This window comes from Lepisma saccharinum, chromosome 22 (genome assembly GCF_977018435.1).
Source record: "Lepisma saccharinum chromosome 22, izLepSacc3.1, whole genome shotgun sequence".
Taxonomy (NCBI): Eukaryota; Metazoa; Arthropoda; class Insecta; order Zygentoma; family Lepismatidae; genus Lepisma; species Lepisma saccharinum.
This window is the reverse complement of record NC_139250.1, coordinates 65,947,960-65,975,019: the sequence shown is the minus strand read 5'-3', so window position 1 is coordinate 65,975,019 and position 27,060 is coordinate 65,947,960. Positions and strand designations below refer to the sequence as shown.

The 27,060-nt window shown below is 39.2% G+C and overlaps 1 protein-coding gene across 1 annotated transcript in view; it reads right to left on the bottom strand.

Annotated features, from left to right (window-relative positions):
* Nucleotides 1-27,060, bottom strand: part of LOC146004902 (uncharacterized) — a 401,464-nt gene that overhangs the window by 220,996 nt on the left and 153,408 nt on the right. Inside the window, exons 5-8 of the mRNA XM_083143930.1 lie at nt 15,378-15,663; nt 14,986-15,039; nt 12,887-12,980; nt 7,587-7,687 (exon numbers count right to left, since the gene is read on the bottom strand). Coding sequence (XP_083000056.1) covers nt 7,587-7,687; nt 12,887-12,980; nt 14,986-15,039; nt 15,378-15,663 — 535 coding nt within the window. The remainder of the gene's footprint in view (nt 1-7,586; nt 7,688-12,886; nt 12,981-14,985; nt 15,040-15,377; nt 15,664-27,060) is intronic.

Sequence of the window (27,060 nt, the reverse complement as noted above, 5' to 3'; positions counted from 1 at the left end):
GACACGTCATTTCGGGGAACGTGAGTGCACTCGTTACATTTGGCGCCGCGAACATGGGACGGCAACTTCTGTCATGCCTTTCCAGGAAAGCCAGGTTGCGAGAGCGGTAGAAATTTCATTGTTGTATACGTCACGCATAAAATTCTTGTGTTAGGTTCCTGGTTATTTGTGTGTTTTTCGTTTTGTATTTCGAGGGTTATTTTCATGTATTTGTCGTATGTTCACGTGTAAGGATACGTTTTTGGGCGTAATTGGTAACAATAGGGCAGATATTTTTTTTTTCGGCGAAAGCAGCAAGGGCAGCTGCATAGGGCATTTTTATGTACTTTTTGTGTACTTTTTTTTGTTTTTGGCGTAATTTATGGTTTCAGGCTGAGTTGTGGGATAAGGGATTCCCGACGGACCTCCTTTTTCTTTTTATGTATCGATTGGTAATTCACATTTTGTGTGAGCTCGCGTAAGTTTGCGTAACTGTTCTAAAGTGCGACATAAGATTGAGCAGATAATTAACGAAAGGCCTTCATGAGATTAAGAAATCGTCGTATAGACTGTTTGAACAAGAGTGACGTCATGATGGTTTGCGAGGCTTGTGGAAAGGAATTTGCTGATTTCGAAATCAACAGCGAGGGGGCCAGACCGGCTTGTCCCCAGTGCAAGGGCCCGTTGGAAATGGAAAGGGAGATACCAAGTGCCCAAGGGGGTACATCGTCACGTACGGACAGCGACCACAGCAAGGAACAAGATGACGTAGGAAGTGGCAGTGGTGCCAACCAATTCCAGCTTATCCTCCAGATGCTCCAAGGGATGCGTACCGACTCCGAGAGGTTGCAAGCCAACATGCAAGAAATGCAAACCGAGATGCAAGCCAACATCCAGGGGTTGGAGACTAGGATGCAGACCGACGTACGAGGGATGGAAGAACGCCTCCAAGGGACAGTTCGCGCCTCCGGAGAAGAAGTGACGCAACAACTCCTTCAGACGATCCAAGAATCCGAGGCTCGAATCGAATCCAGGATCGCCAGGACCGACGTTCGCCTCAATGAACAGGAAGCCAAGGTGGCAACACTGGCGCAGAGCGTGCGTGAACAGGAAGGAGCTTTGCAACACATCGGCCAACAATGTGCACAGCTGGAGTCAGCCTGTAATCGGAGCAACGATGCCCTCGAGCGACAGGTACGGCGAGCAGCGAGTCTAGCGGAAGGGAATTCCGAAAAAATAAAGGAAATAGAGGACAAACTAGAACGACTAAACGTAGCCGACGTTCCGGGATCATCGCGAGAGGCGGCAGCCATGACGTCATCGCAGCCAGCTGCGGTCCCCTCGTCTTCAAGGCGCGCGAGTGACGCAAGACCGACTACGCTTGTCAACGGGGGAAGCGAAGTGGAACCTGGACTACATCTTCCATCGCCGCGACCGTTCGAAGCCCAAACTTCAAGCCGGGAAGATATACGGTCTGCACCAGCGCCAACGAGAAGAGCTCTGTTCCCGCCTGAATATAAGAAACATTTCAAGAAGTTCTCCGGGGCCGACAGGATATTGCCGTCTGCCTTCATCGAGGAATTTGAAGCAACAGCCCGGGAGTTTGGACTTGCGGATGGGGAGCGATTACTCGTGCTGAAAGGCCTAATGCAAGATCGGGCAAAGAACTGGCTGGATCGGAATGAAAGACACTTTCATTCATACTCGGCGTTTAGGGAAGCGTTCTTGACACACTTTCAGCGCCCTATGCAAGTGGAAAGGATGCTCATCCAGCTGAGGAACGAGAGGTACGACAGGAACGGGGGACTTACTTTTTCGCAATATTTCTGGCGTAAGTTCAATGAGTTCCAAGCTCTCCAGCCACAGATGACCACGTCGGAGATAATTGCGGCCCTAATTTATCATTACCCGCAAGAGATAAGACGACATCTCAACGGGGCGTGCGTTTTCGACGCAGAAGCCATGTCGCTCACGCTCGAGAACCTGAACCAGTGCGAAGAGGAACGCGAGAGGATGCGGAGTGACAGATGGAACAAAAGGAGACGACCGGAGGATGAAGGAAACCGGGGAAACAAGCACCCACGCGTTCATTTCGTCCAGAGGAGGTACGATGGGCAGCAACGCGCTCCAGGAGCCGAAGTTCGCCAGCTTCGAGATGATCCGCCTTCGCCACGACAGAGACGCCAGTATCGGGGACAGAGACGTCGAGGTGGTCAGACTCGCAGTTCGCCGGGTCACTATAACCACAGCAACGACAGCAACTTTTCCAACGGGCGAGTGAACAATGGTTATTATCAGCGTCACCCCGACAGTAGACCAGAGAGCCCGCGTTCTGACAATGGGCACGCAAGGCGCAGCCCGCCGAGGGTTCAAAGGAGCCCGACGCGAAACGCGAACGGGCCGAATCCCAGCAACACGTCTCCACAGCCGGGGCCGTCAGGTCGTCAGCGCCGAAGGGAGGAATGGGATGGCGAAACATGGTTAAGCGACATCGCGCCATTTTAGAAGTATAAAATAACATTGCGCCATACCCAGAGTGTATAAAATGTATAGTTATTATGTAAAGTGGAGTTATCATTTATATCATGTGTTTTGTGTTATCGAACTGGTTGACTTTTCTTGTACAGGGTGTTAAAAAATTTGTAGTCAAAATTTCAAGCCCCAGAGTAGTAAAACATTTTATTCGCCTACAGAATTTTTTGATCGGATGGAGGGCGAGATGTCACGGTATCTAGTGACATGTAAAACGCAGTTCGATAAAAATTATTTTTTGTTTATTGATTCATTATATGCACCAACTTGAAAGTGTGAGGTTGTTTATTTTTGTGAATAAACTTGTATCCGAGTCAGACGTCGGGAGTTGAGAGATGGGGTTTTTCTTGAGTGACAGCCGCCGCTTAGAACAGGACATATTTGCACCAACGCGGAGATAAGGAAAGATTATTTTCGCCGCTACCGGGCTCGAGTCGCAGCAGGCGTTCGAACCCATGTTCACGGATGACCAGGAAAACCAGCGGGAGCACAAGCCTGTAAGGATCCAGGACGCGTCGCCTACCGCGCCTTTCAAGACAATGGACAGAGGTCATTTCCATCCCCTGAGAAAGCGAAGCCAAGCTACCTTAGCGTGGGTTTCAACGGAAGAATTTGAATCTCTTAAATACGCGGTGCTACCATCCCAGAAACAGTTTTTACCCGGATTTCACAGAGAGAGCATCTCCGCGCTACACTCTCGCGTGATCATTGCTTTGTGTCCGTGAACTTTGTTTCCTTACGTGCTGTGAGCAACTTGCGGATAGGGAGTTACCAGTGTGCGCCTTATTTTGGTGAAGATTACGCGGTGATTTGTTTTTGCCAAGCGTGGACTACATAAGGATGGAGGGCTAAAGAAGATAGAGAAGGGGGGCGTCGCTTCCCTGACGCCTGCAACGACGCCGAAGCCAGTCAGACGACGCCAAAACCAAACACTGCCCAAAGCCCGAAGGACGCTTTCAGATCGACGTCCCAACCAAAGCCCGAAGGACGTTTCCAGATCGACGTTCCAACCGAAGCTAGTTACCAGAGAAAGAGAGGGAAGGATGATACCAGAACGACGCCCAAACGAAGCCCGGCACCAGAGAGAGATGATAGCAGATCGACGTCCAATTGATGCCCGACACTAGAGATATTCCGAACCGGCGCGTGACCACGTACACCCGACGCTAGTGACAAGAGGAACGCCCGAAGTACTGAGGAGGTGCAAGTACACCATGTCGTCGCAATTATTCTTCGTCGCGATCGACCTCGGAGGACAATTTCGCCACAAAGGAACCGTGTGCAAGTCCCGCGTCCAGGAGAGATGAATAACCACGCCAGGTAGCAGAGGCTGGTACAGTATACTTCAGAGGGTCTCATGTACATGTAAACGTGCGTCGTCAGTATTAACACCGTACAGTTAACGCCGAAGTCTCACTTATTAGCAAAGTCACTCAGGAAACCCCGAAACTTATTTCCGCGTCTGATAATTTTTGGTATTGTTGTAAAAAAGGGTTATTTCATGTTCAGACGTTCTAATTTAATTGTCTGCATTCAGGATTAGAAGCTCCATTTTATTTCTTTAATATTTAGTGTAAATTGTCAAAGTGTGCTCCATTTTTTGTGTAACCGACCGCCCCGTCGCGCCATTTAACTTGTCAATAGTTGACTGATGAGTCCTTTTTAATTGTGGGAAGCGTAGTTGTTTTTATTGCAAGGTCGTGTGCGTGAAATAGTATTGTTTGTTGCATAGTGGTTTTTAAGGTAATTTTTGCTCGCGCCGACGATTGATTAGTGTATTCCGGCAGCTGGAGCCAATTAAGTTTCTGCATCCCTATGTAATTGTGTAGTTGTTCTCATTGGACGAGAGAGGCTTATGTGTAACACCCCCGTCCGAGAAACTTGTATAATGTCGTGCTCACGACTGGATGCATACGTTCATTGGAACGAAAGATTTAACCACGCCGACCCAATTGTCTTAGTTAACCGCTTTCCGAGGGCTGGCACTTAAGTTAATTTAAAAGAGCACAGGAGCTGGCAGACGAATGCCCTAAATTCACATAAAGGTTTAAAAATTAAAAGGAATGATATGTTAATGAGATCCATGATTTGTATCCATACTTCACATGTAAAAATACCTCATGTGTGTGAAAGAGAGAAGAATGAATGAGAGAGCGTTTGAGGAGGCTTTGTAAACCGTTGTTGATTGCAATATTCTTTTGTTGTTACAATATATATTCACTTTTTACCGTTCGTCAGTGTTGTTATTTGACGTTTTTCAGGTACCAGATATTATGCTATTAGTGTTTTATGATTGTTCGAATCTACATATCAAAGGTAAACAAAACAGTAACTTTTCAAGGTATTAATCTCCGCCTCGCAACAGTATGACAATAAACGACCGTCTCAGTACCGAACTTGATAACTGGACCGTGAGTCACGACCGTTTTCCCGTACACATAACGACGTTTGGCCCCGTGCCGGGGTGTGATTGACACGTCATTTCGGGGAACGTGAGTGCACTCGTTACAACCTCGTGCTCTTGTTAGCTCATGCGCGGTGAATGTTTAAATTTAAACTAACTGTGCTAGTGCCGCTTGCCGCTTGCAGCTTCTGTGTGAATTCTCCGTGTCGCTTGTCGCCTCACTTGTCGTCTGTCGTTTGCAGCTTTTATGCTTTGTAAGGGAGATTACACACGAAAGCGACAACCACCACGTGTCCCTTGGAAGCGAACCAGCAGTAATGAATTGAACCTTTCGAACAGAAGCGACACGAAAGGATGCAAGTGTCGCTTGTAGCTTGCGTGTCGCTCTGATTGGCCAGTTTTGTTAATACCGTGCATCATGTCGCTTCGTACTTTTGTTCGCGCATGCGCGGTGAATGTTTTACCTTATATTGAATAGTCTAATGTCGCTTGTCGCTTTGGTATAAAATCTCCATGTCGCTAGTCGCCTGCCGTTTAAGCAGATTCCAGACCGAAGCGAAACGCGACAAGCGACAAGCCTCGGTAATCAATGCAACGTTTCGAACTGATACAGCACGGTAAGCTGCAAATATTGCATGTCGCTTGGTTGTGTCACTCAAACTGGCTAGTTTATCAATGTTGTGCACCGTGACGCCTCCACTTGTTGTCGTGCACGGGCGGTGAATATTTTAGTCTACAAGACAAAAGGGACCTGTGTCTCTTGTCGATGTGGAAGCACACTGTCGCTTGTCGCCTCCGTCAGAATTATTCCCCTGACCCCCTTCAAGGAGACTTCAGATTGAAGCGACAAGCGACATTAGACTATTCAGTATAAGGTAAAACATTCAACGCGCATGCGCGAACAAAAGTACGAAGCGACATGATGCACGGTATTAACAAAACTGGCCAATCAGAGCGACACGCAAGGAAGGTATTTTTTTCCAGGGGGCAACTAAGCCACATTTTCCCCAATGTTCTGTCAAAAAATATTGCTTAAATTAGAAATTATCATGTTCGTGCATTAATTAACACATATTATTGTGGCTGAAATGGTGAAATATATAATGTTTTGTTGATCTTCATTTTCCAGGGGGGGCACGCCCCCCTTGCCCCCCTTCCGGACGCTTATGAACACTGGCGACTTCAATATAAAGCAAGAAATTCACCGCTAATGCGCGAAAAACCTAATGCATCGAGTCAAAAGCGACATGTGCAGCTTTCCCTGTCGCATCGATGCGAAAGGTCGAATTGATTACTGAGGGTTCACTTCCAAGCGATACGTATCTCTTCTCGCTTGTTACCTATTGCGTTTCGCTTGGTAGCGTGCCAATAAAGTTCACACCGTTGCGGCATGATAGGCCGCACAAGTCTGCTTTGATTTCTGAAACCTTCAAACAACACAAAAATGTATGCAAAGTAAAAATTATGAGTAAGCGATTAGGGTAAATGTGATTATTATCTCAATTCCACAGTGAGGCAAAAACTCCTTAAGTACGCCACTGACTGCGCAGCAGTCTGACCGCGCCCTTCCTCAACTGCGCCCTTCCTGCGAGAGGAACTCTTCTTTCCCCCCCTCCCCTTCCTAATGCTCTACGCCGAGACAGATAAGTGGAAGCTACGCACTCTCAATTGACGCCGTAAAGCGCATTTCACAACTATTGCCCAATTCGGTATGGAACGTAGGTGCTTACACACAGGAGGAAATCATGTGACCTACAAGAATTGTGATTGGTTGGACGGTTTGTGCAATATTGATCGGTACCCACAACGGATGCAATTGTATTAAAAATTACAACACGTAAATTAGACAGGTGATATTGGTACCAGGTTCCAACAAGAATAGTAACCATTTTTTCGTGAGGAAAACTGCATAAATGATAATTTTCAAAAACCACGGTGGTATTTGTAATCACATGAATGGTCTCGACATTTTAAAATGAACTTGACTATGCTAATTTATCAAATTATAGTGGTTCCAACAACATATGTACACTCACTCGGGCCTTATAAGACCACGTTTACACGTATGTGTGATTGTGTGTGTGTGTGAGAGTGAGAGAGAGAGAGTATGAGGGTATAATTCTAACTATACATGTGAATATGAATTTATATATGTGAAACCCTACAAGCAGTAAACAGCTGAAAAGTATCTCTGAACGGGAGATGTTTCATGTCCACGATAATATTTAGAGCTATTGATTTGGACAAATCAATTTTTCTGATAGTTAAATTTATGCTATTTTGTTTCCATGCAGGCTTCGTGATTGAGATAAAGGAACGATTATCATGTAGAGGATATCGGTATAATTGAATTATTAATTTGGAAAATAAGTGGCATTGTAAAAAAAATCTTTACTTAAAATGTATTTTACACAAAGCAGAAAAATATGTGTGTTAGCATATTTGTGTGGGTGAGAGAGAAAGCGATAGAGAGAGAGAGAGAGAGAGAGAGAGAAAGGGTGTGTGAGATTCTAATTGTGTGTATCATTGTGAACACAATGATGAGTTAAAAGACATACCTACAAGATATGAAAATATAAACCCCGAATATGTTCCTAATATTTATTAACACAAAGAACATTTTCTTGTAATATGTAAACATACGTAAATAGAATATCGTAAGATGACTTACCTAACATTTCCAGTTTTCCAAACACGATATCCCGCTTATATCTAGCAACTGGGAACGAATGCATTACATATCCAACTCCTTGTGGAATAATCGCATCATGACTGTTAAGGTTAAAAGAAATATAGTACATAGAAGTTATTTTGTATAAAAATTGAATTGACTTTATTGCTGAGCGAGGATCAACTTTTGCTGATCTAACACCTAACGCCAAAATATATATATTGTTAACAATAATTAGAAATGAATTAAAGGGCATGCCAATACAATACAATGTGAAAGAAGTTAAGAAAAAATAAAAGATTTTAAAAGAGATACTGTGAACTAGTCGTGTTGGAAAGAGATTGTCTTTTGTCTTTGTTGAATGTCTTTCATGTAGTTTTTTATAACATGAAGTTGGGTTGGGTTGAGTTGGTGTTTTAAGTCCACTTTATGCACAGTAAGGCTAATCGGGACTGGACCTACAGTTTAAAGTGGGATCCGAACCACTTGTGCCTCCACCGGGTATCGAACCCGGGACCCCTTGATTACAAGGCAGCGACACTACCACTGCGCCATCGGGGAGGCCCTCATGAAGTTATAAGTTAAATAAATGTTGTTTTGTTCGTTAACGTTTTGGCTAATTGAAGATCATTACAATTGGTGACTTGGATAAAGATGGAACGAAGGTACCAAGAATAATGTGTATAAGAAGATTAGTCTTATTAGGAATAAGAAGCTATGAAAAATCGAGGTTAGTAATCATGTACAGTTTTTTGAACAGTTCGATGTGGAACGTGGCAATATTCAAACATACATTGAAAGGTTTGACCAATTCTGTTTGGCAAATAATATTGCAGCAGATAAAAGAGTTTGTACATTAATTTCCGTAGCTGGCGGAAGAGTGTACGATATACTAAGCGATTTAGTGGCACCAGAAAAGTTTCACAAAAGTCATATGAAGATTTATGTTCTTTATTGCTAACCCATTTCAGTCCTAAAAGAAATGTCATAGCTGAAAGGTATAAGTTTCATTTGTTGAGACAAGAGGAAGGGCAGACGTTATCTGAATTTGTTATATGTTTGAAGCATCAAGCAGCTAATTGTTCCTTTGGTACGTTTCTTAATGAAATGATGAGAGACCAATTAGTTTTCGGCATACGTAACGAAGTAACAAGAAAGAAATTATTAGCTGAACCAGAGCTTGATTTTATGAAAGCAGTATCCTTATCATCAACCTTGGAAATGGTAGAACAAGATGTAAGGTTATTTTATCAAAAATAAGACTGTATTTAGTAATGTACATCATCTACAAAAAGATAGAACAGTTAGTCAGCAAACTAAGAAAGCTGCTTTTAAATGTTCAAGGTGTAATAATGTGCACGAAAAGTACAAATGTCCAGCTTGGAATGTACATTGTTTTAAATGTGGATTAAAGGGTCAATTTCAGCAGTGCTGTAAGAATATAAGTAGCAATGTTATTAGGAAGGAAGCTTCAACTAAGGTGAAACATGATGTTGATACATCTACGAAGCCCTTGTTTTTAAACGGCGTACATGTGGAAGTTAAACAACCTGTGTACGGTAATAAGAAAAGTAGGTTACTTAATGAGTCTTAATGAGAATTCAAGTGAACCTTCACATGAGAATAATGTACATAAGAATCAATTATATGTACAAAAATCGGATGTTGAAATGAGTAGCTCTGGAAGTGAAGCTGATAATTGTTTAGTTAGGTTGATGTGCAATGGCAAACAGGTCCAATTCGAAGTGGATACGGGTGCAGCAGTATCTGTTTGGGATGAGGAATTCCATACAACGAATTTTAGGAACATTCCAGTTATAAAGAGTGTTCCCACTTTACGGAATGCAGATGGGAGATCACTACCAATAGTAGGGAGAGTTATGCTGGATGTGCTGTTAGATAATGGAGGATTAAAAATGCCCTTGTACATTTCCCGAAATAAATGGAAAACACCTATTTTACGAAGGACCTGGTTGGATAAATTAGGGCCAGAATGGAAATCTTGGTTTCAGTTAAAAATTTCTAGGGACAGTTGTTTGTTAACAGTATCTAAGCAACCAAGTTTGACTAATCAGAAAGTTGAATACTTAATAAATAAGTACAAGAAGTTTTTTCTGGTAATATTTGTGAGCCTATTAAGCAATTTAAAGCTACAATACCAATCAAGAAGGGATCAATTCCAATATTCAAGAAAGCATACGTGTTCCATACAGTTTACAACCGAAAGTAAAGGCTGAATTGGATAATTTATTTCAATTGGGAGTTTTGTCACCTATTCAGTATTCTGATTGGGGTACACCTTTAGTGGTAGTAAAGAAAAATAATGGTGATCTACGGCTGTGTTCTGATTTTAATTTAACTGTCAATAAAGTGGTAGAAAAGTAACTTATCCTTTGCCACGAGTGGATGATTTACCTAATTCTTTAGTGAATGCAGACACATATGTAGTGTTGGACCTGACCAAAGCATATCTTCAACTATTACTCGATGAGAGTGCTAAAAAGTTATTGGTTCTCAATACTAAATGGGGATTGTTCACTTATAACATGTTACCAATGGGTTTAAGCTGCAGTGCACAGATTTTCCAAAGAACAATGGATCAAGTACTGTTAGATTATGCATTTGCCAAATGCTACCTGGATGATTTAATTATAACAGGCCGTGGAGAAGAATAATGTTTCAATAACACAAAACTAGTTTTGGATAGATTGACATATTACAATATAAAAGTTAATCTCGATAAATGTCAGTTCTTCAAAAAAGAGGTAGACTATTTAGGTTACAGGATATCTAGTAATGGTTTTCAACCTTTAATCAAGAATAAGACAGCAATATTGAATTGTCCAGAGCCAACAAACGTTAAAGAATTGAAGTCATATTTAGGAATGATTTCATTTTATCATAGGAGCATGCCAAGGTTCGCTATGAATATAACACATCTTTATGAATTGCTAAAGAAAGGAGCAGTGTGGTCGTGGACAGATCGACATAAAGCGGAATTTCTTGAATCCAAAGAAACATTGCGAAAAGCTGAGATATTAACTCCATACAATCCAGATAAAGATATTGTATTGATTGTAGATGGAAGTGGTGTAGGAGTTGGGGCTCAGTTGTGTAATAAGATTGAGGGTGAATGTAAAACAATTGCCTGCACTTCGGCGACACTAGCGCCTTCAGAGAGAAATTACAGTCAATTTGAAAGGGAAGCGTTAGCTTTAGTGAGGGGCATAAAAAAATTTCATAAATATCTTTATGGAAAGCACTTCATAGTCTATAGTGATTCTTTACCTGTAAAATATATTTTTGGCGAGGCAGCAGCAATTCCATCGTTAGCATGTTCACGTTTACAGAGATGGGCCTTGTTATTATCACAATACTCTTACACAATTGTTTACACAAAACGTGTAGATGTAGCAGATTTTTTATCTAGATTTCCAATAGAGGAAGACACAGGGGATGCTGAGGAATCTTTAAATTATATTGACACCTTCGAAATTGAACCTCTATTGTTAGATAACATAGTAAAGAAGACGAAAGAAGATGACATTTTACAAAAAGTTGTACAATGGCTTGATGTTGGGTGGCCTAATTCACTTCCAAAAGAGTTTCAAAATACTGTGATCTTACATTATTATAGAAGGAAGAATGAAATAACAATGAATAAAGGATGTCTTATGTGGGGAAGGCGTATAATAATTCCTAAAGAATGCAGGGAAACAGTGTTGAAGCTGTTACATGCAGAACATGCAGGTACACCTAAAATAAAGATGATGGCTAGAGAATTCTACTGGTGGGCTTTAATAGACGAGGATCTTGAAAGTTTGGGAAATCAATCTGTAGAATGCAATAGTTTTCAAAGAAGTACATACAAAAACAAATATGTCGGATGGAAACAAACAGATATTCCTTTTGAAAGAATACATGTTGATTTTTTTGAATGCGGAGGAAGGAAATTTTTTGCTATTCATTGATAGTTGCTCTAGATGGACAGATATATGGCAGTTGCGATCGACAAATGGAGAAGAAAATATAGAATGTTTAAACAGAAATTTACAGATATGTGGTTATCCTTCTGTTATTGTGTCAGATAATGGACCGCCTTTCAGGAGTAATCAATTTGAGAAATTTTGTGAAATGCATGGAATAAGATTGCTACATTCACAGCCTTGGAATCCGGAAAGTAATGGTTTAGCGGAAAGGTGTGTGCAAATTGTTAAAGGCTTATTAAGAAAGAAATATTTTCAAAGTAGAAATGAGGGACGTAGAATTGACTGGACAAAAATTATAGATAGTATTTTATACTATCTAAGATTTTCAAAGTGGCAACGATTAGGAATGTCTCCAGCAGAAAGAGTTATGAGTTATCAGTCAAGATGTATATTCAACTTACCAAATTGCCAAATAGATGAAATATAGATAATAATAAATATGAGGTTGAAACTTGGATGCCTAAATCAGGTGAAATAGTTTGGATAAAAAATTTTCCATCCTTAGTGCCTAAATTTATGAAAGCTCAGGTGATTAAGAGAGTAGGAGCAAGGGTTTTAAAAGTGCAACTCGGAAATGGATTGACAAAAAGAGTTCACAGACATCAGGTGGGAAAGCTTAAGAACAACTATAAAGTTCAGAGACGGGAGGATGAAAAGAAATAAGAGAAGTTGGATTATTTTTGGACGTTTCCAAGGTATACAGAGGCAACAACAGGACATGGGGAACCAGAGGCAGCTGTACCTGCAGAAGCGAGGAACATAGAAAACAGAGAATTTCGAAGATCTTCTAGATCTAAGAAGGAGCCGGATAGACTAGAGCTTACCTTTGTTAAGAAGACCTATGAATGATTTTTTTTGTTAGAAGGGGAGAATTGATAGAAGTTAAGAAATATATAAAAGATTTTCGAAGAGATACTGTGAACTAGTCATGTTGGAAAGAGATTGTCTTTTGTCTTTGTTGAATGTCTTTCATGTAGTTTTTTATAACATGAAGTTATAAGTTAAATAAATGTTGTTTTGTTCGTTAACGTTTTGCCTAATTGAAGATCATTACACAATGGTAAGACAATAGAATCAAAAATAAAAGTAAATTATTCAATAGAATAAAGTAGGCTGAATGAAGTTGAAAGAGACATGAATATAATTTCTGACAAGTTACACGGAACATCTTTTATATAAGATATTCCAATATGCTTCCGGTGTTAATGGAGCCATTATCTTGACTCTCCATTATAATCCAAAGAACAAATAGCTATAGTTTTAGTGATAATATATAAAATTAATTTCCATGTCAAAATTTTCAGTTCTTACCTTCCGCTGTAAAATAACATAGTGTCATAATTTTCTTCATCGCATGTTGGATAGCAATTGCAGTTAGTATGACTGTCAACTTCAGCCGAATTCACTAAAGAAAACAGAATGACAATTTATGAATTTTTAAGGTACACAGACTTTTAATGTTTATTTTTTTTATAATATTCCAAAAATAGTTCACTCTAACGGAAATTTTCCCAATTCACTTTGTGACAAAATACAATACTTAGAAGTTTTCCAATCATGTAAATGCGAAAATAATAATTTGGCAAACAACGAAATGTTTAAACCTGTAGACTACCAGACTCCCAGGCTATTTTTGTGAAAAATTGAAATCCTAATTCGACAAGTTTCTTCTCATACTGAGTACACCGCGTACTCCAAACTTCACACAAATCATGTTGAAATATTTTCAGTATGCCTTCCCAAATTCCATTCAAACCTACAATTACCTTTATAAAATACCATGTCACTATACGCCACGAATGGATATATACGGCATCAACGTCCTATGCTATTTGCAACCTATCTTCCCGTTCTCAAAATCCAGACAGTCGCTGCCAAATATCAAACTTCTGTTTGTAAACAAAGTTCCTTTATTGTAATAATTACATGGATCACACAAACAAAGTTGTAACCAACATTTTTGCCAAGAGAGTCGTAAATCTGGAGAAAAAAATATAATTGGCTTCTGAATATATTGACACATTTTATGAATAGGTGGAAGAATATTCGGCACTGCGGACTTCCTGTTTGAGGAAAAACGAATAAGAGAAAACAATATGGCTGAAAGTTGTGCTGTTTCTGTAACATTTCTTTTTCTATTTCGTACAACTTTGATCCTGTGACCGAATCAATGTTGTTGTTTTTCTCACAAAAATAGCCGAAACTGATAATCAAAACAATATTCCTTTATACTGTGGAATGCAGCTCATTGATGCAATGCAAGACATTTTTCAGATCGTCAGTTGTAAGTTATCCATTATCTGCCTTGGATTGGATTGATTTGGTGTTTTAAGTACACTTTATGCACAGTAAGGCTAATCGGGACTGGACCTACAGTTTAAAGTGGGATCCGAACCACTTGTGCTTCCACCGGGTATCGAACCCGGGACCCCTTGATTACAACGCGACGACGCTACCACTGCGCCATCGGGAAGGCCTTTCCCTTCCGTGTTCAAGTCAATGTAATCATGGATAAGAGAAGGATGGGTCACAGTGCTCATGGAAAATATATTGTGTATATACAATATACGAATTAACTGGGGATACCGACGATTTCTTCTTCACAAAAATGTTATTCCGGAATTTATTTATTTTTATCATATAGTATTTTATTTCTTAACTACGTAACCAAAACACAAATGAGAAATGATTCGTCAAAGTCATGAAAGTTTTCCTACCGAAAAATGTGCAGCCTTGTGGATTAAAAGAAGAACGCAAATGATCAATCCCACGCAGCCGAGACAATATCAAGCTGTTTCTCATTAAGTTTCCATGGCACAATGTTGGTATTTTACTTCTATTAAAGAATTCACAAGAAACTTGTAGATAGGTTAGATGGGCGTTAAGTTTGAACTTGGAAATTGGAATTTGGTCCAGTGTTCGGTGTTACTAGTTCTATAGCTTTTATAGCTATATGTAAATACACTGCTTCTAAATTACGTGCGAATGTTATCATAACATTTTATGAGCTAAGTTAGAACTAACGTTCAAAGGTACTTACAACCGGAAGGCAATATTTTACTTTACAAATTTGGATACCCCCACAAATACGTCAACAAAACAATTTCGTACTTGACATACGGTTTAGTTCAAAGTATGATCCGAAACCCTACGGCCACTCGTCATGAATCAAGAGATGAAATATAGTCAATGTTCTAACTGAGCGAGGAATAGGATTTTCTTCTTGGTTCAGTGTTTTTCATTGTGAACCTGATTCCGTTCTGAATACTAATATTACTGGAAGTGGTCGTATTTATCACACATATCAAATAAGCTACAAAAGGTTGCCATGAATCCTTGCAAATAAAAATAAGTAGGCTAATGGTGATAAATACAGAAACGTAAAGTAATGTTATTTGGACCTTACTTACTCATTAAATCCGCAAAGCATACCAGACCTTGAGAATCGCACTCATTGTATCTACCTGTAATAAAAAATCAAACTGAAATTAAAATTTAATAAATTCCCATATCAATAAATATAAAAGCATAGCCGATCCTAGGCAGGAGCAACTCGGGCACTATCCCGAGACCCCGAACTTCAGAGGGCTCCGCGCAGATTACAATTATCGTTCTTTGAGCTACTTAGATCTTCGTGCATGATAATTATATGAATGTGAACTTCACGAGTCTTTAATTTCCTTTTCATTTTCTAATCATTCCAATCTCCCTTGCTTTTATATCAGAAGCTGGAATTAATACGCAAGTTACTTGAATTAATATTATTTGATTCGAAATTTTCTACTTTGAACGCAAATCTTACCTGAGTTATAGAATATTATTGGGATACAGCCACATTCCTCAATATATTTCAAGTATTTGCATTGACTTCTGCAAGCCACGCTAGTGTAAAAGGGACTTAAGACTAATTCCCTTTCGTTCCTGAACAAGCACTTCCTCTGCCCAACGCTTAGATCTCTGATGGACGGAGTGCTGGCTGTTGCGGTTAACCTCAAGTGCATGAGAAACAAATCAGCGCCATTCTCCACCATATACACAAAATAATTTTTAATTAACTGAGGATACTCGAACGGGGAGTTCAAAAATACCTACAAGAAAGAACGACATGTAAGTACAATATTCTTTATGCATTGTTTGATTGTTTACAAGAATTACAACTAGAAATACGCTGTTGTAACTTTGTAGCAAAATATAGACTTTCAAGACCATAATTTTAGAATGTAATTGACGTTACGTTTTTATATAATTACACATGAATACTGAATTCTAAAATAGTAACTAATGTTCCTCAAATAAAATAAAAACATAGAGAACACCATTCTTACATACAATTTTAATGTTCTTGAGCTTCAGTAATAAGGTTGTGTAAAAAAAATTCTTAGACAGTCTAGACTTCAATAATTTTAACACAATTCACTGATTGAACACTACATTTCATCCGTGTGAATCATAAAACAATTGGGGTGTAAGGGGTGATCTTCCACGTAGTACACCCAAATGTCAACCTCACTTCCACGTTAGTACACCCTGGACTGAAGACTAACGAGGCTCTGGCGACTGGCCCCATGGCCAGTATAATTTTGTTTGTGTTGTCCTGTTGTTTTGTCCTTATGTGTGCTGAGTGCCCCTGTACAGCCTCAGCTTTTAAAGAAAGTCAGAATATTTTAATATTTTATGATTTTAGTTCTGCAACGATAGAGTTGCTATTTGTAACGATAAGGGGCTGGACCCCGTATAATGTGACGGGTGCAAAATAGCATTAGTGCTGACGCACCCAAAATTTTAAATTTAATCAAAATCAATCAATCATAAAACAATTATTTTCATTAAAAATTACAATGAATATAAACAAATATTGCTATCAAGAGGAATGTTTAAAACAACTTAAGGTATATTACGAACCAAAATTAGTTTTCATCAGTCAAATCTAACCTTCAAATTAAGGGGTGGACTTATAAATACTAAGATATGCTAATATACACTGTAAATTAGGCATGTAAGGAGGCAGTATAGAATTAGAATCATTAAAAAAATGATAAAGTGCTCCCCTGTGCTTAGCAACACACCATGAAGGCATATAGCTGGTTTGGGGGTCGGTAACGGCCCACACTTTCTTCATCCGGTAGTGATTGGGAGTGATGTGATCAGCATAACGCCCCTGACCGCTTTTACCCTCAAAGGTTTCACCCCAGGTGCCCTGTATTTTTGAACTTGCAGAAAAAAGGTAACACAGCGACTAGTGCTCCATACAGTGCAATGCGCGCGATTCCTTTGAAACACCGGGAACTTCTGTCAAAGGGTTTCTGTCACATCACGACAACGCAACGTACTGGACAGGTGGAACAAGTTTGCTGCGAAGAAAAGCGACTATGTCGAAAAATAAGACACGAATAATTTCTCTAAGAACTCTGAAATCTGAACCTGAACCAAGAAATTTGAGCTAATGAAATTTGCTATTTTATTTTTCACCTACAATGATATTTAAATTTATCTTCGCCTATGGGGATATTCTTTCATTTGGTAGAGAGCTGACAACATAGATCATTACATGGAATTTTGGCATTGCTTAATTCACGGAATAGCAAAGTAAGTGCTAACTTTCTTTTAAAACCTAAGTTGTATATCATTCTAGCATCAAAAAACAATTTAATGGCATGTAACATTTTCAGTTTAATGAAAAAAATAAACGAACTGTACGTACGTCATGATTGGCGGTTATTAAATCAAGGGCAAGTAAAAGATAGTTGAGCTCCTTGAATCTCATTAGCAAACAAGTTTTCTACTTCCTTACAAGTCACTATCAAATTGTTCTCATGATTCAGGATAAATATCAAAATCTTGGAGCTCATCCTCATATACTCCTACATACACTGTGCGATTTAAGTATTTTGTTTTGGGAGGAAGCACACTCAGTGACTTCTGTTTGGAATGTAGGTTCCTTTGGGTATAAATGTGTATATGTGTTACCAGTTAGTAAACTGAACTATTTCCTTGTAATTCTAAGTACCTAGAATATCATTTCTAACGTAAGCCATTAAAGTTTACAAGTAATTTAGAAATACTATATTTACTAAGAAAACACCAACGCGTGCACAAAAGATACAGAAAATGAGCCTTCGAATTAGAAACGTAGCCAAATTTATATTACCAAGTTCAAATTCAACGTCCATCTAACCTACGTACAAAATTCATGGTTACACTTACATGTACTTAAAATATGAGAACTATGCCACCAAAACTTTAGTGGAAAACAGCTTGTTGTCTCGGCTCCACAAGCCTGCATACATTTTGACAGGGAAATCTTTGATAACTGGATCATTATTGGACAAGAATGGCTTTTCAATTGTGTATGCTACTTAGCTAGGAAATGGTACACTCTATGCTTTAACTCCATTTCTTTTGAGGGGTATGAAAATGTCACTGGCCGGGATGAAATTAATTTTCTTTTGCAGTGGGATAATTTGGGGAAGGTCCTGGCATCTTCTCAGTTAATTATGAATATAAATATAAGTAGCGTACATTATAATTCTGTCCCCAATGTTGAGTGGGAGATTTGTCATCAGTCATATATTTTAGAAGCCAGAACAGCATTTATTAATTTTGTTGTGTTTTACTTTCTGGAGGTTAGGCTTTGCAGATAGAGAGGATAGTAGGTGATAACGGGGACTTGAACAGGCCTCAAATTTGACTACGCTGGACCCTGTTTTGACCTTCGAATTGATCACTGTTTCCCATGTGTGAGGCTGACTTTACTCGATTTTGTGAGCAAATTCAAGCGAATCGGCCGATTCAAAAACACACATCAACTCGCCCAGGACTTGGGGCGAGGCCCAGACCCTATATGTAGCCTTTTATGATGGTTTTTAATCGTGGGCCCGTCTTTCGTGCGGGGACAACATTCTCGGTACGAATCTTGCTTTGGTACGAGGGGACCAGAGCCTATATGTCGGAGAGGAAAGAGAGGCCCTAGCTGTAGTCATTTATGATGGTATTTAATCGTAGGTCCTTCTTATGTTCGGGGACAACATTCTTGGTAAGATTATTGCTTTTGGTAGGAGCGTCCAGTCTCTACATGTCACAGTGGAAGATGACGGGGAGGAGCCCTAGCTCTAGCCTACTACTATGATGTTTTTCTTTTAAATCGCGCAGGGCCCTTCTTATGTTCGGGAACAACATCCTCGGTACGAGTCTCGCTTTTGGTACGAGGGGTCCAGACTCTATATGTCGGAGAAGGGCCCTATCTGTAGCTTTCTATGATGGTTTTTAATCGTGGGTCCTTCTTATGTTAGCAGGCAATATTCTCGGTAAGATTCTTGCTTTTGGTAGGATCTTCCAGTCTCTACATGTCACAGTGGAAGAAAACGGGTTAGGGGCCCTAGCTCTAGCCTACTACTATGATGATTTTTTTTAATCGTGCGGGGCCATTTTTTTGTTCGGGGACAACATCCTCAGTAGTGGAAACGTATTGTTTCACCGGCCCTCCTTGTAGGTATGCCTAGTATTTAACGTCAGTTGTGACATATTTTGATGATTTTGATGATTTGTATATGGATTTTACTGCGTTCGACAATATTCTGGCTCTATTTTTGCTCAATCTTATTTTGGGATTTTTTTGTAAGGTGGTGGAGCCTCTTCTTTGTAGGTATGCCATGATCTTAGGTGATATAACTTAACCTATTCACTTTTTTACAGCCTTTTACAGGTTAAAATAAACTACAAAGTGTAAAATGGTTGTTTCTACGCAACCCTTGTAGGTGGACCTAGTATTTAACCTCAGTTGTGATATATTTTGTTGATTTTGATGATTTTTTTTATGGATTTTATAGCATTTGACGATGTTCTAAACCTATTTTTTGCTCAATCTTATTTTGGGATTTTTTTGTAAGGTGTGGGGCTCTCAACGTAAACGCCTACGATGTATTTGATTTTTTTTGTAGGTAGGGGGGCCCTCAGCGTAAACGGCTACGATGTATTCTTTATGTTGTGTGAGCCCCCTTTTCACGATGTATGTCGTGGCAATTGGTTCAATGCACCCCTACTACTTTTGGAGGGGCCCACAGTGGGGGCTCGCAGTGTTGCCAAATTACCCCACAAAAATTTCACCATATGATATTTCACAGGCGAAGCTAAGCTACAAATAGAAGTTGGCACTACTCAGTTATAGAACTTGTCGAGCAATAGCAGATAAAACAAGAATAGTTTTCCTACAGTCCATAGTTTATGAAATGCAAAACATCTTAGAAATTACATCTTGAAATGTTAATTTAAAATAACCCGGAACCAGCAAGCACTAATCATCATCTGTCTAATAGGTTGTAGAGTACTTCTAATTTTTTATCGAAAGCTATGAAAATTTTCGAATTAGGGTCGAAACTAAGCCAGCAAATCAAGTTTCTTAAAAACAAAAAATTTCTGTATTTCCGAAACTTGAGGGAACTGGAATTAATTTTGTTTGCTAGTCGAGAAGTTTTCGTCAAACTCTATCCAACAAACCTAAAATCATCATCCTAGCTCAATTAGGAGCCAAGAAAATCAATGTCTTAGAAAACGTCTTAAGATATTTGTCTTAAGAAAATTTTCTTGACAGACCGGAAGTAACATCTTGACAGACCGGAAATCGACTTTCTTAAAGATTAAAATATTTGTCTTAATACATTTCATACGATGTTGAGTATCTCGACTCCTATGGGACCTAGAACCATGTAACTTTGGACTATGTATATACTAGTGCTTTTCCAACATGTTCACCCACCTTAGAACCTTCACAGATAAAAAAAAAGTAAAGTTTCCCCTGTGCACATGTATAAAATTTAAACTCCAACCCACCAACATTCCCATTATCATACTGATTTTTTTAACTTCCCAAAGCTTTTTTAGCACTCCATTCACACACCTCCACTGTAGTAGACCTCATGGTAAGTGAATTGGGCAATAAAATTCAGTCAGTTATTTCATTTGCAATAACAGAGCCATCTATGTGCAAATGTTGAAACTCGATGAATGGTTGAGGGGGACAAGTTATTTTTTTTCAGTACGTCATCGTTTTTAATTTTTATTGTCAGTGAATGGGTAACGTGACTTGCAACGACGAAGCGAATGCCTTCTAGCAAAACGAAATTAGCTTAAGCCGGCGTAATTCGCTAAAATATCTTGAAATTTGCATATTCCTCATACAACCGTATCTTGTTCTATTAGACCTCTTGAAGAAAATTGCCAATTAGTGAAAACTGATTGAGTACAAAAGCAAAAGAGGTTCTAATAGGTGGCAAGCATACAGTGATATGGGGACATGTGAATTGTCGGTTTCTTCGATTCAGATAAATGGATCGAACTGAAACTGGGATATTTTGCATTTTTTTATATGATAGCTAAAATAACAGATTTTTAATGGCTAATAATTTATACGTGGTGTTTTCTGATTGGTTTAAGCAAGAAAGATTTCTATTGGCTCTATAAATCTAAATAAGTCAGAGCACAGTGATGATTTCTCACCTTTGATGGATCGGCAGAGGAACCCACATCGCCGGGGATAGAACCTGAACGGGCTCCACCAAAGTATAGGAGACTAGAAGCATATAATTTGGCGGAAAAACCCAAGTAAGGTCATAGAGGTTTTCATAGGGAATAGTATTATCAGGTTGAATTTTAATTTGGTGATATCCAATTAAATTTTATATAAAAAAATAAATTTTATATAAATAACATATCTGAAATTTCTATCGTTTGTTTGCTCATATTTTAAAGCATATAAAAAATGGAATCACCTACCTGTTTTACTCGTAAGAATGATAAGATCGAATGTGTCACTTGTGGGAAACTAATTTCAAAGAATAATTTATCGATACATAAGACAAGGTGTAACGGAGCAAATCGATTGTTACCTTCTAAAGTCTGTGCTCAATGTGGAAAATAAATTAGCATTCGAAATCTAAGTAGACATTTGCAAATTTGCAAACCTTCGACCGCAGAAGGAACAATGAAAATAAAAATTGATTATTCTGAAGCTGAAGCTTCTGCTCCAAAACAAATTAAATTAAATAATAAATATAAACCAGTTAGGTCTGCATTTAATGGTCTCCTTCAGGATTTATCATTTACGTCGGAAGCAGGCCGTGACATACCTAGTTTCTTGCGTGAAGCGAAAACTTTTGTACTGAATACTTTGAAAAGTAATCTTGAAAATAATTCAATAAAAGTATACGTTGATTTATGTTCCGAATATGAGAAAGTCGATGGTACAACAAAAGTTTTTTATCATCGTATCAAAAACCAGGCTCTTTATTTGGCAGACGTTGAAAATTTGGACGAGATTTACTCTAATCTGTCAAATGAGTTGATTATGAAACATGACACATTTGAGGCTAAGGGGTCGGGATGGTCTTTATTTGGTAGTCCTCGTACATTAACCATTTACGTGAACAAATTCATGCTTATATCTGGATCGAGTTACGTTCCTCTACCACCGAACATTCAAAGCAAGAAAGCAATGTTAAATATTCAAAATAACGACTCAAAATGCTTTCTTGGGTGCATCTTGGCAGCTCTGTATCCTGTTCATTGGAAAAATAATCCAGAGCGAGTTTATCATTACAAGCAGTACGAGACAGAGTTTGAAAATATAATGTCTAGCATTGAATACCCCGTGGCATTGTCAGACATATCAAAGTTCGAGTCGCGCGCACGAGATTCTGATGGAAAACGCATTGCTATTAATGTATATTCTTATACGTCAAAAAGACATCTTGTGCTTCCCATCAGGATAAATGATATCAACGATAATAATGCTCATATAATTAATCTTCTTTTAATTTCAAACAACAATATTCACCATTACTGCCTTATTCGCTCACTATCACGACAAATCAGAAGTCAAGCAACGAAGTATGCAAATCAAATCGAGGTTTGTCCAAGGTGTTTGACCACGTTTAATGATCGAAGAGAATTCAATCACCAAATATATACCGCACGGCAAATTGCTATTGAAAAACGTGTCGAACATGAAATATATTGCGGTGACAACAAACCAGCTCGAATGTTGATGCCCAAAAAGAACGAAGTCGAAGAATTCAAAATGTTCAAGGCTTTGTTTGATCATCCAGCCATTATCGTCGCACATTTGGAATCATTTCTGAAGCCACTGTCCTCCTTCGAACCAAATCCAAAAATGTCCTCCACAACGCCATTCCAGCTTCATGAACCAAATAGTTTTGGTTACATTGTCGCACGAGAAGATGAAATAAATGAACCATATGTATACTGTGGACCGAATGTTCTCGAACCCTTTTTTGAAAAAATGGAAGAGGAGGTTGAGAAATTTGGCAGCTTCTTGCAAATATCCAAACTGATGAATTTTTTGACAACAGAGGAACAAAATTGTGTGCAATCAATACTTCACAAACGAGAATCGTAAATTGTTTCACCATTCGCACACACACGGTCGTTTCATCAGCGGAATCTGGAATGCTTGCAACCTCAAAATTCAAAGGCCCAAATTTGTCCCCATATTTCTTCATAATGGATCGAATTACGATTTTCATCTCTTAATTCTAAAATTTGGATATGACACACAAAAAATATATATTCTTGCTCAAAATGAAGAACGATACATTTCTTTAAGTAAGAAAGTTAAGATTTCTGGGACAAATCAAACCATAGAAATGAGGTTTCTTGACTCGCTCAGATTTCTCTCTGCAAGTTTGGACGCCCTAGCAAGTAAACTCTGTGACGAACAATTCAAAATTCCGAAAGCTAGTTTTCCCAACATAGATATAAAACTGATTAGAAGTAAAGGGATTTATCCGTATGAATATGTAAACAATGAATCAACATTTAATGACGACACTCTCGCCGTCATCAAAAATGACGTGGCAAACGTACACGAAGCACTGGAATCCAAACTGCCTGGCATCAGGGATACTCTGGCCAGCGTCCAACAGCAGATCACAAAGTTGGAAAATCTAAACCCCGAATCAGAGTTGTCGCATTTTCATCACTTGATCGACGACATACAGACTAAGTTGGAAACTTTGCAACAATCCACCTCCACCCAGGACGACATAACACAATTACAAGATGGCATACGCGTTGCTGCTGCTGCCTCAGAGTTGGACGCGATGAAAAAGTTTTGGAGTCGCTCTAAAACACGGTGGCCACCCTGCCTACCTCGCAGGAATTGAAAAGCGTGAAGAGGGCTCTCAACCGAATACTCAAATCCGACGACATCAAAAATATCCAAACCGAAATTGAATTGCTTCGAGAGTCTGTTGCAACCTTGCCTACCAACCAGAATATCAGCGAGCTACATGGCTTGTTTGCGGAAATTAGAACCCATGTCCACAACCTCGCAACCCAGAGCTCCAAGTTGCCCGTGCGCTTGTGTTGTTCATAAAAACCACGGTTCTCTGATTTCAATCTCTTGAATCTTTTTACAAAATAGTCTCTTAATTTAAGATCGTCAACGATTGGTCGTTTCAAGCCTTTTTATAAACGTCTCTAAGTCTAGAAAATCTTTGATTTTTCTTCTATATTTAACACTATTGGGCTTCTTTGTCATATCGATTGTGACAAAAAAATCGTAGCTGTCCTGGTTCCAGCACCTACCACAAGACTTAGGAAAATCGTTGTAGCTCAAGTCCCCACCTACATACTCGTCATGAATGTGTTTGAGGTTAGTATGATCTTGAAGAAACGCACATATAAAATCGCTGTTGTCTCGTAGCATCTGTTTCGGTATTTTAGAAAAGGTCTGCGCCAGGTAGAAGCAATCTATCTCTTTGTGCCGCCCCTGTGTAAAAAAATTTAGAACCTCGTTTTGATTATCTAATATAATGTCATCACACACAACAACAGAGTTATCGAGACAGTCATCGAGTGGCTTAACATCTGATTCAAAAGTGGCTATATCCAGTCCATCGTATAGCTTCATCAGCTGCTGATATTTTAATTGTTCTAAGCTCTTCGAAAAGACGTACAAGTGCCTGTTTTTTCAGTCTAACCAGTTAGGTGCCAGTAAAAAATTATCAACCAGTAGCGTAGTCTTACCGCAACCCGACGGCCCAACAATAAGACAACGAATATTATCAGGTAGCAGATTGCCATTTTTCTTAGTCTGCTGTTCGGGCTCTGGTAGTCGCTTTATAACATCCCAGGAGTTCATAGTATCACTTTGTCTGCTTTGATCCAGCTGTTTTCTGGATGACCTAGCCATTTGACCAGTAGCTTGTTGCCTTTTTTGAGGATGACTTTTCTATGAGGTATGTGTCAGACTGTTATTTTTGCTGAGTTCTTCTTCATAGAATCGATCTTTGAGGATTTCGTTGTGATGGTATTTTATTATATATGTGTTACGGGTCCCAGGTTTAACTTGAATAATAATAATAATAATTCAGGGCTCCAGTTTCTAGAAAAGCCTTTTTTGTATATGTGTTTATATTTACTGCTCCTTACTTGATCACCTACCTTGTATTTAGGTCTTCTGGTTGTTGGCTGATATCTCGGATAGTAAACAGTGTTGATCAATTGCTGCTCGTCAGATTTGGTTACATCAGATGGCTTTTTATTAATTGTGGTGTGGACCGAGTTGTTATACTGATCTAGAAGTTCTGGTATCATAGCAACCCATTTATAATTACCTTGAAGCGTAAATTGCTTATACATATGACTTTTTACGGTCTTGTTGAATCTTTCTACAATAGAGGCTTTGAGATCGCTGTAACTTGAGTAATGTCGTATTGACTGGCTCTTAACAAATTGTTGAAACACCAAATTATAGAATTCTTTACCGTTATCTGTTTGTAGATAGCACGGTAATCTGCCACTCTGATTGATGATTGTCCTAAAAGCTTCTGTAAGACATGCTCCAGTCTTGGATTTGAGTGGCACAGTCAAGGCATATTTCCAAAATGTATCTATGACAGTAAGTAGATACTTGTAGCCCATGTTGATCTTGTGTATGTTTTTCAGCTGTCCACTTGCCATCTCAACCAAGTCAACCTGACACAGATCGTCTATGCCTTTTGTGACCACTTGCAGTCGCTTATAGTTACGTCTGGCTGGTTTGCGTAGCTCGTCAACTATGGTTTGTCTAGACATAGTACGTAAACAAGAATATTACAAATATGGGGTGTTCAGCAGCTGATACTACAGCATTTTCTAAATACAGCTTATCCCATATTTGTATGTCAAACTCCGAAGAACCATCATCTTCAGCATAGGTTGTTTCTAGTGTATCGGGGTCTGTAAAACCCTCCAACTCCACACTGGTGATTTTTGGTATGTTGTCAGCATTGGCTAATGACAAGGTAGGGTAGTGATCTTGACCGGTTTGAGTGTGCCCCTTACGAAGAACTGGTAATAAATTGTGCAAGGGACAACATATACAGTTTGCCACCTGGTGTAAACGGTGATTCGTATTCTTTGTTGGGGACACTGTACAATTCAAGCATTACTGTGTGCTTAGGATTCTCGATTAAGCCAGTTATTTCTTTTTCTGCTCTAAGCATTCTACTTATTACGGATTCAAGATGCTCGTTGATAGTCCTAACAATCTCGTTGTGCCCTGGTTTGATAATTATGTCCACAGCAAGTTTTTTGTATTGTTGCACAATCTCTTGAAGCTGTGTGGCAAAAACAGACAGAGCATTTGCTCGTTTGGATTCCATGGTCCCTAGCTGTTGCTTGATGTTGGCTACAATTTGCTGTAGATTTTCAACAACAGCCATGTTTGAATTTTGGGCTGTAAGATCATGGACTTGGATTCTGAAATCCTCAAACAGAGCATGCAATTCGTTTATATGCTGATTGGTTGGAAGAGTAGCTACTGTCTGAATAAGCTGTTTGATCTCTCTCTGAATATTCTTGATGTAATCAGATGCCATGTGCGGCTCTTTTAATATTTTTATGTTCTTGTGATGTTGGCAGATTGGCCACCGTATTCTGCAGAGACTAAAGGGCCAATTTTACAGCATTTAATTCATTAGCATCAGCCACACTACGCATAGCATCTTGGAGAAGGGCTATGTCTGCCTGAGTAGGTGTTGATTGTTGTAAAATTTCAAGCTTTGTTTGAATATCATCAATCAAGTGATGAAAATGTTATAGCTCAGATTCGGTATTAAGATTTTCAAGTTTTGTAATCTGTTGCTGGACACTGGCAAGGGTGTCTACAATACCAGGTAAACGGGACTTCGGAGTTTCTTGTACAATTGTCAGATCGTGGCGTAATGCAGCTATGGTACCCTCAAGATGGGGTATGGTACTCTGAATTTTTCCAAAATCTTCATATGTCTCTAGTTGCAGCTTGATGTTGGCAACACTACGAGTAATAGCACTAAGAGCATCCGAAGATGGTAGGTTGTTGATAAAATTTTCTAGTGTCTCAATTTTGTTTTTGACCTCGGCCGTAGCATTGTTTAAGGGGTCCAGATTAGGTATCTGTAGTGATTGAATCTGTTCTTTTAAAGTAGAAATCAGTAGATCGAAATCAT